The sequence below is a fragment of the Oncorhynchus clarkii genome, chromosome 28 (genome assembly GCF_045791955.1).
Source record: "Oncorhynchus clarkii lewisi isolate Uvic-CL-2024 chromosome 28, UVic_Ocla_1.0, whole genome shotgun sequence".
In the NCBI taxonomy this organism is placed as follows: domain Eukaryota; kingdom Metazoa; phylum Chordata; class Actinopteri; order Salmoniformes; family Salmonidae; genus Oncorhynchus; species Oncorhynchus clarkii.
Window position 1 is genome coordinate 17,152,244 of NC_092174.1, and position 12,792 is coordinate 17,165,035.

The window sequence follows — 12,792 nt, forward strand, 5'->3', positions numbered from 1 at the left end:
AGGTAGTAGGCTGTACTAACCCTCTGGTGTCTGTCCCTGTGGCAGGCTCTTCTCTCTGACAGTGTAATTGGCTGAGAAGCCCTCTCTGGCGATGGCGTTGTCAGTGTTGATGGTCATAGACAGGATCCCAGTGTAGGAGATGACCCGTCCAGGACTGCTGTTACCACAGTACCGCCCGATGTGGGGACCCACTGGGAGGGAGGAAGGAAGGGGGAGAGAGAGAGAGTTAAGGAAATAGGAACAGAAAGAGGAACAGAAAGAGGAACAGAAAGAGGAACAGAAAGACAATAACAAAGAGTTATGTCAACTCTATGACAGTAGGTGCCAAGACAACATCATGATTCAGCTACAGTGAGCTCCAAAAGTATTGGGACAGTGAATTGTTTGTTGTTGTTTTAGCTCAATACTCCAGCACTTTGGATTTGAAATGACACAATTACTTTGAGGTTATAGTGCAGACTCTCTGCTGTAATTTGAGGGTATTTTCATCCATACAGTATCGGGTGAACCGTTTAGAAATTAAAGCACTTTTTGAACATACTGTAGTCCTCCTATTTTAGGGGGCCAAAAGTATTAGGACAAACTCATTCAAGTGTATTCAAGTAGTCAAAAGTTTAGTATTTGGTCTCATATTCCTAGCACGCAATGACAAACATCAAGCTTGTGACTCCACAAACTTGTTGGAAACATTTCCTGTTTGTTTTGGTTGTGTTTCAGATAAGCTTGTGCCCAATGGAAAGTTCTGGTAATATATTGTGTCATTTTAGAGTCACTTTCTACTACTACCATGATAACGGATAGTCCTGAAGGAATCATGAATAATGATGAGTGGTTAGTTACAGACACACAAATATCATACCCCCATTACAATAACAGGGGAGGTTAGCATGTTTTTTTGGGGGAGGGATAACTTTCTCACTCATCATTTTTCCCGATTCATTCAGGATTATCCGGTATCATGGTAGTATCCACATGAATGTAGAAGTGTTTTGAAATACACTCTATTCTTATTTTCAGTCAAAGTGACTCCAAAATGACAGCCAATATATAACGTGTATGGCACAGAAAAAATGTCCCTCATCTCCAATTATATGTCAAAGTAATATATTGAATGTTACTTCCTTATTTTGTCTCCATTTCCCTCTCTTTTTTTGTCAAATGTATTGTGACAAAGTAAATAACTCTCTGGGATATAGGCTACAGTGTTTGGTCTGCTATCTGGACTGTTACACATCTACACACTGCAAATACAAAGCTTTAGCAGACACCGGGACAGACAACATGTTTATTGAGAGGCCTGGCAGGCATGTATACAGCACTAGCCCAGCTATGAGGAGCCCAGCTATGGGGAGCCCAGCTATGGGGAGCCCAGCTATGAGGAGTCCAGCTATGAGGAGCCCAGCTATGGGGAGCCCAGCTATGGGGAGCCCAGCTATGGAGAGCCCAGCTATGAGGAGCCCAGCTATGGGGAGCCCAGCTATGGAGAGCCCAGCTATGAGGAGCCCAGCTATGAGGAGCCCAGCTATGGGGAGCCCAGCTATGGGGATCCCAGCTATGAGGAGCCCAGCTATGAGGAGCCCAGCTATGAGGAGCCCAGCTATGGGGAGCCCAGCTATGGGGAGCCCAGCTATGGAGAGCCCAGCTATGAGGAGCCCAGCTATGAGGAGCCCAGCTATGAGGAGCCCAGCTATGGGGAGCCCAGCTATGGGGAGCCCAGCTATGAGGAGCCCAGCTATGAGGAGCCCAGCTATGAGGAGCCCAGCGATGAGGAGCCCAACTATGAGGAGCCCAACTATGAGGAGCCCAGCTATGAGGAGCCCAGCTATGAGGAGCCCAGCTATGAGGAGCCCAGCTATGAGTTGTGTGATAGTTTCTAAAGGGCTGTGCCAGTCCTGTCTCGAATGGCACATTATTCCCTTTCTAGTGTTCTAGTTTGGGACGAAGACCCTAGCCTGGCAAGGCCCTAGTATAGAGGGAGTCTCAGGGAGACAGACAAACAGTGTGCCTAGCCAGGCACCACTCTGATGCTTTTCAATGTACATTTCCTCCTCTTCTTTTCAGACCTCAGACCAATCACACAACAATGGAGACCGGGCAAGGCATTCCAGTGAAAAACCATCACTGTAGACCATGAATAGTGCTAAATCAACCTGTGTGGCCTGGTGGGTGAAAACAACAGCACTGCTGGCTGATGAGACAAATCTGTTTTTCTTTCTTCCTCCATCTCTCTCTTTGGCAATCTTTTTCATTCTCTCCCCCTATCTCTTTCTTTTTCAACACAAGCCCTTCACATTTCCCTCCCTCCCTCTCTCCCTCCCTCACCTGCAGGGAACCCGTCCCAGATCTCCAGCCAGTCGTAGCGACACAGTGCCCCGGGTGGAGGGGTGGTGTCAGGCTCCATGTCGAACGCGTCGAAGTCCACCACGATCTCGGACATCTTGGGGGCGATGACCATGAAGGTGCAGTCCAGGTTGTTGGGGTACTTGTCTGGGAAGCCTGGCGTCTTTATTACGCCCTTGGATGAGGTGAAGTTTCTGGAGCACTCAGGCCCTGTGGAGAAGTTGAGAGAGGAATATGTATTGTATGTTAAGCGTTGCATGTCATTATCCTGTTTTGATGAATAATATTTGCATCAATGGCTGTAGGTTTTTGTCTTTAAGCTTGTATTAAATGTATTAATGCGGTTAATAAGCTCCATTCTTATATGCCTGTAACAATAATCATAGTTGATTAACAAGAAAGGTGTTGCCATAACTAGAATGTTGTAATTTAGGATTATTTGATGGGCCACCGTCATAAGTGGTTCATGGGCCCTGAGTCCATTTACTCCATTATCACTGAGGTGTCCACTGAGCCTGTTCCTATTGGTCATACCCTCGGTGCCACTAGCTGGCTATGTCTGTGTTTTGACTGGGGGGAACCGTCTGGTATTTATTGACTGCTGCAGTCAGACACAAACGCTCTGGGTTGTTTTTGGAGACGTCGCCCAACAAACCCCTCACCCCAACTACACCTCACCCCAAGAAACCCCTCACCCCAACTACACCCCACCCCAACAAACCCCTCACCCCAACTACACCCCACCCCAACAAATCCCTCACCCCAACTGCACGCCACCCCAACAAACCCCTCACCCCAACTACACCCCACCCCAACAAATCCCTCACCCCAACTACGCCCCACCCCAACAAACCCTCACCCCAACTACACCCCACCCCAACAAACCCCTCACCCCCACTGCATCTCACCCCAACAAACCCCTCACCCCCACTGCACCCCACCCCAACCAATCCCTCACCCCCACTGCACCCCACCCCACTGCACCCCTTACCCCCACTACACCCCAACCCCAAAAAAAACTCACCCCCACTGCACCCCACCAAAACAAATCCCTCACCCCAACTACACCCCACCCCAACAACCCCCTCACCCCCACTGCACCCCACCCCAACAAACCCCTCATCCCAACTTCACCCCACCCCAACAAATCCCTCGCCCCAACTACATCCCACCCCAACAAACCCCTCACCCTCACTCCACTCCACTCCACCCCACCCCAACAACGCCCTCATCCCAACTTCACCCCACCCCACCCCCAATGAGTCTCAGTCAGGAAGAGACCACTCCCCACTGTGAAGACTGAAGAGCTCTTTTCATGGTTGCTCTGCTGAAGAAGTGGCCTGAAGAAACTATCTGGCCCCTGTACACATTCAGCTTCTACAACTAATGTACAACATGTTCGATACAACGGTTCTGGTGACACAACAGAGAGCTTGCGCTGATCCTTGCAATGCTTTGTGTAATTATTTTACACAATTGTATCAAAACCATTGCTCAAAATGCATAGTACAGTGTACAGGACCTATGAGCCTGTTGGTAGACCCCCACATGCCTATGAAGACAGACACAGTTCACCTCAGTCCAAAAGCCAGGTAGTCACTCGACCCTCTTCCCCCTGTCATAAAGGGACGTGCCTCTCGTGTTGCCCGGGCAAGATGTGGACCTCTGTTGCATGAGAGCACGAGTAATTTGTGCCGCTCGCTACCATGCCAACTTGTTAACATCGCTCCCGCTACCTCCCTTGATGTTGACACAAGTGGCGTCATTTACATGGGTGACATGATAAATGGCATCGAAGGAGGAGGAGTAGGCAGATTTTGATCTGGCTCAGGTGGTGTGTGTGTGTGTGAGAGAGAGGGAGAGAGAGATCATCTTTCCTGCACATACGCCCATCAACGAATCTCCTGCCAAACTCCACCCACTTTGATGGAGACCCTTCCCTATCTAAGCCACAGTTTGATGTGGTTCTGTAAAAATGGCCGTCTTTCAAAACCACAAGACGTGTTTTTGGTTCGAGGAATGGCAGTGAAACGACAGTGAGAGGAGAAAGCTAGACAGATATAGCCTTACGGTTCTGTGGAGGACCCGGTGTGTATCATTTACACGACCATTGATGCATATTATGTGGTCAATGAGAGGAGGAGCTCTGGCAATGGCGGGCAGATGTGCTCCATTTGTTTGTTGTATCCCAAATGACACCCTATTCCCTATATAGTGAGTGCACTGCTTTTGACCAGGGCTCTGGCTGAAAGTAGTGCACTATGTAGGGAATAGGGTGGTATTTGGGACGCAAGCCATATTCATTAGTCACCCTGACGATATGCTATCTTTAACACAAATGGTGCTTGTCGTCATCACGAGAGCCGTTTACGACCATTTCCAGTGTTGCGTTTCTCTCTTTGTAATGGTAGACTTGTAGTCAGCGCCGTAGCTTGGTTTTTCACAGTATATTACATTGGTAAATGGGAGCATAGCCATAGAGGGAACAACAGGGCAATATGCTTTTGCGAATGTAATGGGTTTTTAAATGTGACAAGAGGGGACTCCAACATGTCATGGGATTATGTAGGCGGGACAATTTTTAACTCATACACTTGGCTGTGTCCCAAATTATACCCTCTTGTACCCTATATAGTGCACTACTTCTGACTACAACTTTTTGAAGATACAGTGCACTATATAGGGAATAGGGTGCCATTTGGGGCACACTCTTGGTTAAAACAACCCACATTTGGCTGCCCCCCCCCCCCCCCCCCCATCCCACCCCACCCAACTCCCCCCGCCTCTACCTCCCTCTGCTGTTCTAGATTCAGATTCAGCCTATCCTTGCCAGAGCATCCATTTAATGTGTAGGTCACCCTCAATCCTCCAATGACAAACAGCCCATTAACTAAATGAGCCTGGGGTCTCCTGCACCTGTCTGGTACATCCTCCCTACTCTCTCTCTATATTTCTCTCTCTCTCTATCTCTTTATATTTCTCTCTTTCACCCTCTCCATCTCTCTCCTCTATCTCTTTTTATCTCTCTCTTTCACTCTCTCCATCTCTCTCCTCTATCTCTCTCTTTCTCAATTCCCTCTGCCTCCTTTCCTCCCTCTCTCTCTCCTCAACCCCCCCCCTCTCTCTCTCTCTCTCTCTCTTTCTCTCAGTGAGACTTGAGCCTGTAAAACCTTGAACAGAAGACTCAGCCTCTTAGTGCCAAATCCTTACTCCCACTTAAGTCGAATTTTCCCTTAGTCTCCCGTTGCTATCAATGAATCACTAAGTGAACATGTGACTTAAGTGGAAGTTAGAATTTGCCCCTAAGACGTTAAGTCTGTATTTGAACAGAGGGACACAAGTAATAACACACAATAGTTAGAAATACTTTACAAACGGTTCAACACCATATCCAAAGAGGCTGACCTGTCTTGAAGACCTCGTAACGTACGGAGAATCCAGCCCCGTGGGTTTCGTAGTCGGACACAAACTTGATGAGAAGCTGGCTGCCACTTGAGATGATAGGGGAGGGGGCGATCTTCCCACAGAACTTCCCCAGGGTTGGAGCCTTCTCGTCCCCACCGTTAAACACCTCCACATAGTCATACCTGAGGAGAGGACATAGGAGAGGATCAGTATAAGACTTACTGTACAAAACTGCTGCTGCTATAGCTAACAATAGTGTGGCAGTAGTAGTAGTAGTAGTAGTAGTAGTAGTAGTAGTAGTAGTATAAAGCCTTGTCAGAGCCAGAACGACCCGTAGAAAGGCCTCCCGAGTGGCGCAGTGGTCTAAGACACTGCATCGCAGTGCTAGATGTTCCACTAGAGATTCCGGGTTTGAGTCCAGGCTCTGTCATGGCTGGCCGCGGCCCGAAGACTCATGGTGCGGTGCACAATTGGCCCGGCATCGTCTGGGTTAGGGGAGGGTTTGCCCGGCAGGGATGTCCTTGTCCCATCGCTCACTAGTGACTCCTGTGGCGGGCCGGGTGCAGTGCACGCTGACACGGTCGCCAGGTGTTCGGTGTTTCCTCCGACACATTGGTGCGGCTGGCTTCTGGGATAAGTTGGCAATGTGCCAAGAAGCAGTGCGGCTTGATTGGGTTGTGTTTCGGTGGACGCACGGCTCTCGACCTTCGCCTCTCCCGAGCCCGTACGAGAGTTGCAGCGATGAGACAAGACTGTAACTGCCAATTGGATACCAAATTGGGGAGATTTAAAAAAAGATATATTCAAAAATAATAATAAAGAATGGGCTGGAGCCCATTTATTGTTTCTATAGCGTGAATGAGGAATTGAACCCCCAACCTTTGAATCTCAGACTGGACATTAACATTTACATTTTAGTTATATAACTGACGGTCTTATCCAAAGCGACTTACAGTTAGTGCATTCGTCCTAAGATAGCTAGGTGGGACAAGCACATGTCACAGGCCTAGTAAGTATACTTTTCCTCAATAAAGTAGCTGTCAGCCAAGTTAGAGCTAGAAAGGGGAGGGGGAGTCAAACACACCTGATGGTTCAGGAAAAAGGCCCCAGAGTTGATCAAACAATACGGAAACAATAATCAGTTTGGATTCCAGGCTATGTTGCACATAGCGTCATTCCAAGACCAACTCAGACAGCGGTTTGGGTTAATCATACAATAGCTCTGCTCCTCAAACCCAACTCCTTTGTTAGGTTTAGAGATTTGACCACACGCCCTCAATCTACTGAGATGAAAAGCCCGTTGTAGAATGCTATGGATGGATGATATGGGAGTTGAGGTAACTACTGAGGGTCTATACCCACTGGGAGGGTTGTAATAACAAGACAACGAAGATGAGGAAACATGAGAACGTTTGTACTCCCACGGAGCAGTATGCTCCAGGGGGGACTTCATCTGCCTCTGTTATCAGTGTTCCATGGGAACCTCAGACAATATCACCTCACACATTATCGTCCCATAAATTATCGGCTCATGCATTATCGCCTCATACATGGTCACTTCATACATTATAACCTCATACATTATCACCTAAAATATTATCAGCTCATTCTTATATAGACCATTCCCTGTGCCCTACCACTCTGGGTCAGCTAACAAAGATAATTCTCTAATCTCTACAGTACTAGAATGTGCGTACATGTTTGTGTGTGTACTGTAACGTCTGTGTGTGAGTGTTTGAGAACAAGCGGAGGATAACCCAACCCTAATCTCGGTTACCCAGAAGTAAAGTTCTCGCGAAAGTTGTCACTCCCGTTTAACGTGAATCTGTCCACAAAAGATGAACCCAACCCCAACCCTTCTGTTTTATACTGTACCTAATTCCATTAAACGTGATTGGGTGTGAACTGTGAATGCACTCTCTCTCTCATGTGTGACCGTGTGTATGTGTGTGAAATGCGGAGATGAAATGATGAGCTCATGGTGCCTGTTGGAGAACATACTACTTTTTTTTCCAGGCACAGCCGAGCCAACAACCCTTTTCCTTTCTGAGCCAGCTGTGGAAACAGCCTCTGCCTGGCCTGCAAAAATAAGTCTAGGGCTACGCCCCAAATGGCACCCTATTCCCTATGTAGTGCCCTACTTTTGACCAGGGCCCGGGTCAAAAGTAGTGCACTATATAGGGAATAGGATGCCATTGGGGACGTATCCTAGGCTTTACACACAGCTACTTCATCAGCAAGTTTGCCCGGGAGTTTGATTCTGTACGTAGACAGCCCCATCATGGTACATTGGCAGAGGAATTTCTCTCTGTGGACAAGTTGTTTTCTCATGGCTAAGAACACAAGCCCTTGTAAAAAGCTGTTGACGTGAGGTTTTAGACAATGCCCTTTTCAAGGCAACTACTAGAGGCCAGGTTTGTTCTCTCATTGGGCTCTCAGGCACCTCTCTGGGGTGTGTGTTTGTGTGTGTGTGAGAGAGTATATCTTTGTAACCCAGCCTGCTAACATATGGACAACACGTGAACCAATAGTATCTACTCTAACCACATGAATCAATGTGAACACACTAACTGTTTTGTTTACCCCACGGATCACACATAATGGGATCAATATGTAAAATGAAAACAGCAACACTGCAAGTACTGGATGGTACTCAAGGGTGAATTAGTATTTTCTGAATCCTGTATAGTTGTCTCTTCCTAATCCCATGGCTGCTGTCTAAGCAGGCTTGATGACGACGGCTGTCTCTGTCCCACTCCGCCAAAAAACTCCCCATCCTCGGGTGGATTAGAGATCACCAATGAAGGGTTCCACCTCTCCTCTTTTTAATTTCCCTGTAGGATTCACTGTGGGTTCTTTTTGCTGCCTGTGTGGAAATAGAGGGGGAAGGATGGGGTTGCTCATCCTCCTCAGCTGCTTGGCCCAATAGAACTGCAAACGGAGTGGGGTTGGGAGGACGAGGAGAGAGAGACGAAAGAGAAAGACAAAAGAGAGAAAGAGAGAAAGGGAGGGAGGGGTTGGTGTCTGTCTGCACCAGCAGGGAGGCACAGTGTTGCATTCTGTTCTAAGACACACCATCTGTAGGGTTGCATCTAATTTTAGGGCCAGGGGAGTGACTAGGAGTGAGTGAGTTTGTCCTGGAAGTGTGTCTCTGTCTCTGGCAATGGTGTTACAGCTGTGTCTGGCTAACGGTATGTCTGACTGTGTCTGATGAGACATTTTCCATCTGCCCTGGAGCAGGACCCAGCTGAGACTCAGACAGAGTGTGTCCGTCCATCGACAGTTTCCAGTTTCCAGCCTGTTTGACACCGCAGGCTGAATTAACCCTGAGCGTGGCTTTGCCAGTGGAATCACTAATGACTTGACTTCTCTAGCGAGAGGAGGAGAGGATGGAGGGAGGCTGCTAGCCTTGCAGGCACACTGATTTATTCCCAGCGTGTATTTTGTGTGTGTGTGTGTGTGTGTGTGCGTGTGTGTTTTTGTGTGTGTGTGTGTGTGTGTGTGTGTGTGTGTGTGTGTGTGTGTGTGTGTGTGTGTGTGTGTGTGTGTGTGTGTGTGTGTGTGTGTGTGGTGTGCGTGCAAGTAAAGAAAAGCTGGCCGGGCTTGTAAACGTTCCCATGATGCCTTCCAGATGATAGATGATGGAGAGAATATAGCCGTGGGGAGGGTAAGGTAACACAACTAGCATAGTCCAAATGGTAATAAGATATATGATATAGGAGGACAATTATTGTGTTAGAATATCACATTCAGTTGTTAAGGAAGTCCTTACTTTAGGACAAGAAGGTTACTACTGTTTTAAGCCCCAGATGGACGTGCTATTGTAGTGTGTGTGTGTGTGTGTGTGTGTGTGTGTGTGTGTGTGTGTGTGTGTGTGTGTGTGTGTGTGTGTGTGTGTGTGTGTGTGTGTGTGTGTGTGTGTGTGTGTGTGTGTGTGTGTGTCTGTGTGTGTGTGTGTGTGTGTGTGTGTATTTGTAGTGAACCAAAGCAAAGCACTTACCAGACCATTCTCCTAAGAGGGCATGAATAACCTAACCAGCGATTCTACTGGACAATAAGGGGGAAAGTAGTCTATTTAACAAGGGTGTGAGGATAGATTTTTGGTTGGTTAATAGGGCTGTCTCAGTGAGCAATGAAAGCCCCAGGTCAGGCCTGTATAGCCATCTGCATTCTATCTCCCCATGGTGCTGCTTTTACGAGTCCATCTGAGTGGGGCATGATGCAAATGAATAAAAATGGCATACATACACAACATCACTGAAGTGCTAGGCACTAGTGCTTTACAAGAGGCCACTTAAAACGCTTCCCACAGGTCAAATAAAGCCTGCCGTGAACAGAATGAATAGATTTTATAATGCAGTGTTCATTTAAACATTGGAAACACATTTTATGCCCTAAGCTGTGACTGTCTGTGACCAATAAACTAGTCAGGTGCAAAGATTGTCGTCATAATTCATGTATGTTTTATGTTTGGAGTTTGATTGATGGTATTGTTTGATTATGAGGATCTCTTGTCTGGTGCATTAACTACGACGTGTTTTTATAGGTGATCATAAGCTACACAATGTACATAGGCAGAGGATAATAGACAGATTCCCTTAAGGACCAGACAGGACATTGCAAATTTCGGCCACGCGAAGGTGATCCTCACCTGCTGGGTGTCGACAAACAACGTACCATAATTACCTGGGTCTTCAACAACAGAGCGCCATTTTACAGGTCTAGCTAAGGTGTCTAGAAAAGAGCGTAAGCCACTGTTAATGAGCACAACGTTACAAAACACCTGTCTGTTCAGGCCTTGAACAAATACAGTCAAATTGAACCTAGGGGGCCAACCACTTAAATGTGTCACTATACCAAATGCCTCAGTCAGTGTACCGTTTAGGTTAAACAAACATTTAAAGTGTGTACTCAAGTCTAAATACTGAAAATTTAACGTATATACCTTTGAGAGTTAACGGGAAAAGAGCCCTTTGTCAGATGACACACCGTCTACCCTTCTACACATTTAAGTGAGTTAAGCGAAAGCAATAAACACTGTCAGTCTGGCCGCGTTTTGACATGGTTTTAGTATTTGTCACCAAGACAAGTTTATCACCCCTTTCTGCCTGAGCCTGAGGGGACATACCTCCCAGAGACGGAACCCACTCCCCCAAAACATATGATGTTAATTAACTCAAACTCACCACCTCAACCTCCTCTCAACCTCCCCTGGTAATGGCCTCCTCTCCGCTCAGCTTGACAGACAAAGGCTGCATCCCAAATAGCACCCTATTCCCTATATAGCGTACTACTTTTGACCAGTACCCCATGTAGGGAATAGGTGCCATTTGGGACGCAGTCCGGACAGATAGACAGGCAGGCAGACAAACACTGTCACCTTCTCTCTGAAAGAAAAGCAGTGTTCCCTAATGGGGCTTACTGGGCTGTGTGATTCCAGCCGGCTGGCCACAAACACCTCTGTTTCAGCCTTGTAGTGTCTGACTGACCCCGAGATGGAAACACAGACATGGTGACTGGAGTCCTCATGATGATTGGTGATCAAGGCTATTTTTCATCCATATTATAGCACAAAAACGTACTTATCAATACATTAATGTTTGTCCTGGCGGTCATTAGAAAGATGTCAATAATCAATTTCTACACAGCACACCTGAAAAACACAAACACCTTTGAGTTGATTCACAAGAGTGACCAGACCATGTCCACTCTTTTCTATCCACATGGGCAGGCAGAGGACACAGCAGTAACTCTTATTTTTAGACTACAGCTGTACTAGATCTGATCTCCATCCCAAACAGCACCCTATTTACGATTCTAGTGCACCACGGTCCATAGGGCTCTGGTCAGAAGTAGTGCACTATACAGGGAATAGGGTGCCATTTGGGACACAAGTCTAATCTCCAACTCCTCCACAGTCGTGTGGAGAATGAGTCAAGTATTCAAGACGTATGCTGTCCTCTCCAATTATGTATATAAACACTAGATTGCTGATGCTATGTATTGGCCAATGAGATGCGTTTCGAAGCCACTTGTCACCTTAGTAGGAGCAGTCCTCCATAGGAATTAATAGAACTCTAGATTATTTCAATTAAATGTTTCAAGGACAAAATGTATTTAAGATTTTTTTTTAATGTTTAGCTCACATTATATACTTTTTTACGTATGCATTAAGGTGTCTAGTGGAATAAACGTGGTAAAAACAAATGTAGACATTAATAAATGCATATCCATAGCTTCCAAAATCTTTTTCACAATGGAGAGGGAGAACCAACATGGAGACACGGTGGCTTCAAAACAGTGTTCGCTGTATATTATGCACATTATGAACACCTGCTCTTTCCATGACATAGACTGACCAGGTGAATCCAGGTGAAAGCTATGGTCCCTTATTGATGTCACTTGTTAAATCCACATCAATCAGTCTAGATGAAGGGGAGGAGACGTGTTAAATAAGTATTTTAAGCCTTGAGACAATTGAGACATGGATTGTGTATGTGTGCCATTCAGAAGGCGAATGGGCAATACAAAATATTTAAGTGCGTTTGAACAGGGTATGGTAGTAGGTGCCAGGCACACCGGTTTGTGTCAAGAACTGCAACACTGTTGGGTTTGTCACGCTCAACAGTTTGTTGTGTGTATCAAGAATGGTCCAGCACACAAAGGACATCCAGCCAACTTGACACAACTGTGGGAAACGTTGGAGTCAGTGGAGGCTCCTCAGGTGGAAAGGGAGGACCATCCTCCTCAGTGAATTTCATAAAAATAAAAATAGAGAAACATAAAAAAAATTATCCTTTAAAGATAAAACTATACTAAATATATTCACATCATCAAATAATTGATTAAAACAATGAAAGTCTACAGTAACTCTGTACCATGGTGTAGCCGGAGGACAGCTGGTTTCCGTCCTCCTCTGGATACATTGACTTCACTACAAAACCTAGGAGGCTCATGTTTCTCACCCCTTCCATAGACTTACACACTCATTATGACAACTTCTGGAGAATGTCCTCCAACCTATCAGAGTTCTTGCAGCATGAACTG

At 46.5% G+C, this 12,792-nt stretch overlaps 1 protein-coding gene across 2 annotated transcripts in view; it reads right to left on the reverse strand.

The window, feature by feature from the left end:
* Window positions 1-12,792, reverse strand: part of LOC139386648 (neuropilin-1a-like) — a 50,448-nt gene that overhangs the window by 21,361 nt on the left and 16,295 nt on the right. For both annotated transcript variants that reach the window (XM_071132405.1, XM_071132406.1), the window contains exons 3-5: window positions 5,746-5,927; window positions 2,323-2,550; window positions 21-191 (exon numbers count right to left, since the gene is read on the reverse strand). In XM_071132405.1, coding sequence (XP_070988506.1) covers window positions 21-191; window positions 2,323-2,550; window positions 5,746-5,927 — 581 coding nt within the window. The remainder of the gene's footprint in view (window positions 1-20; window positions 192-2,322; window positions 2,551-5,745; window positions 5,928-12,792) is intronic.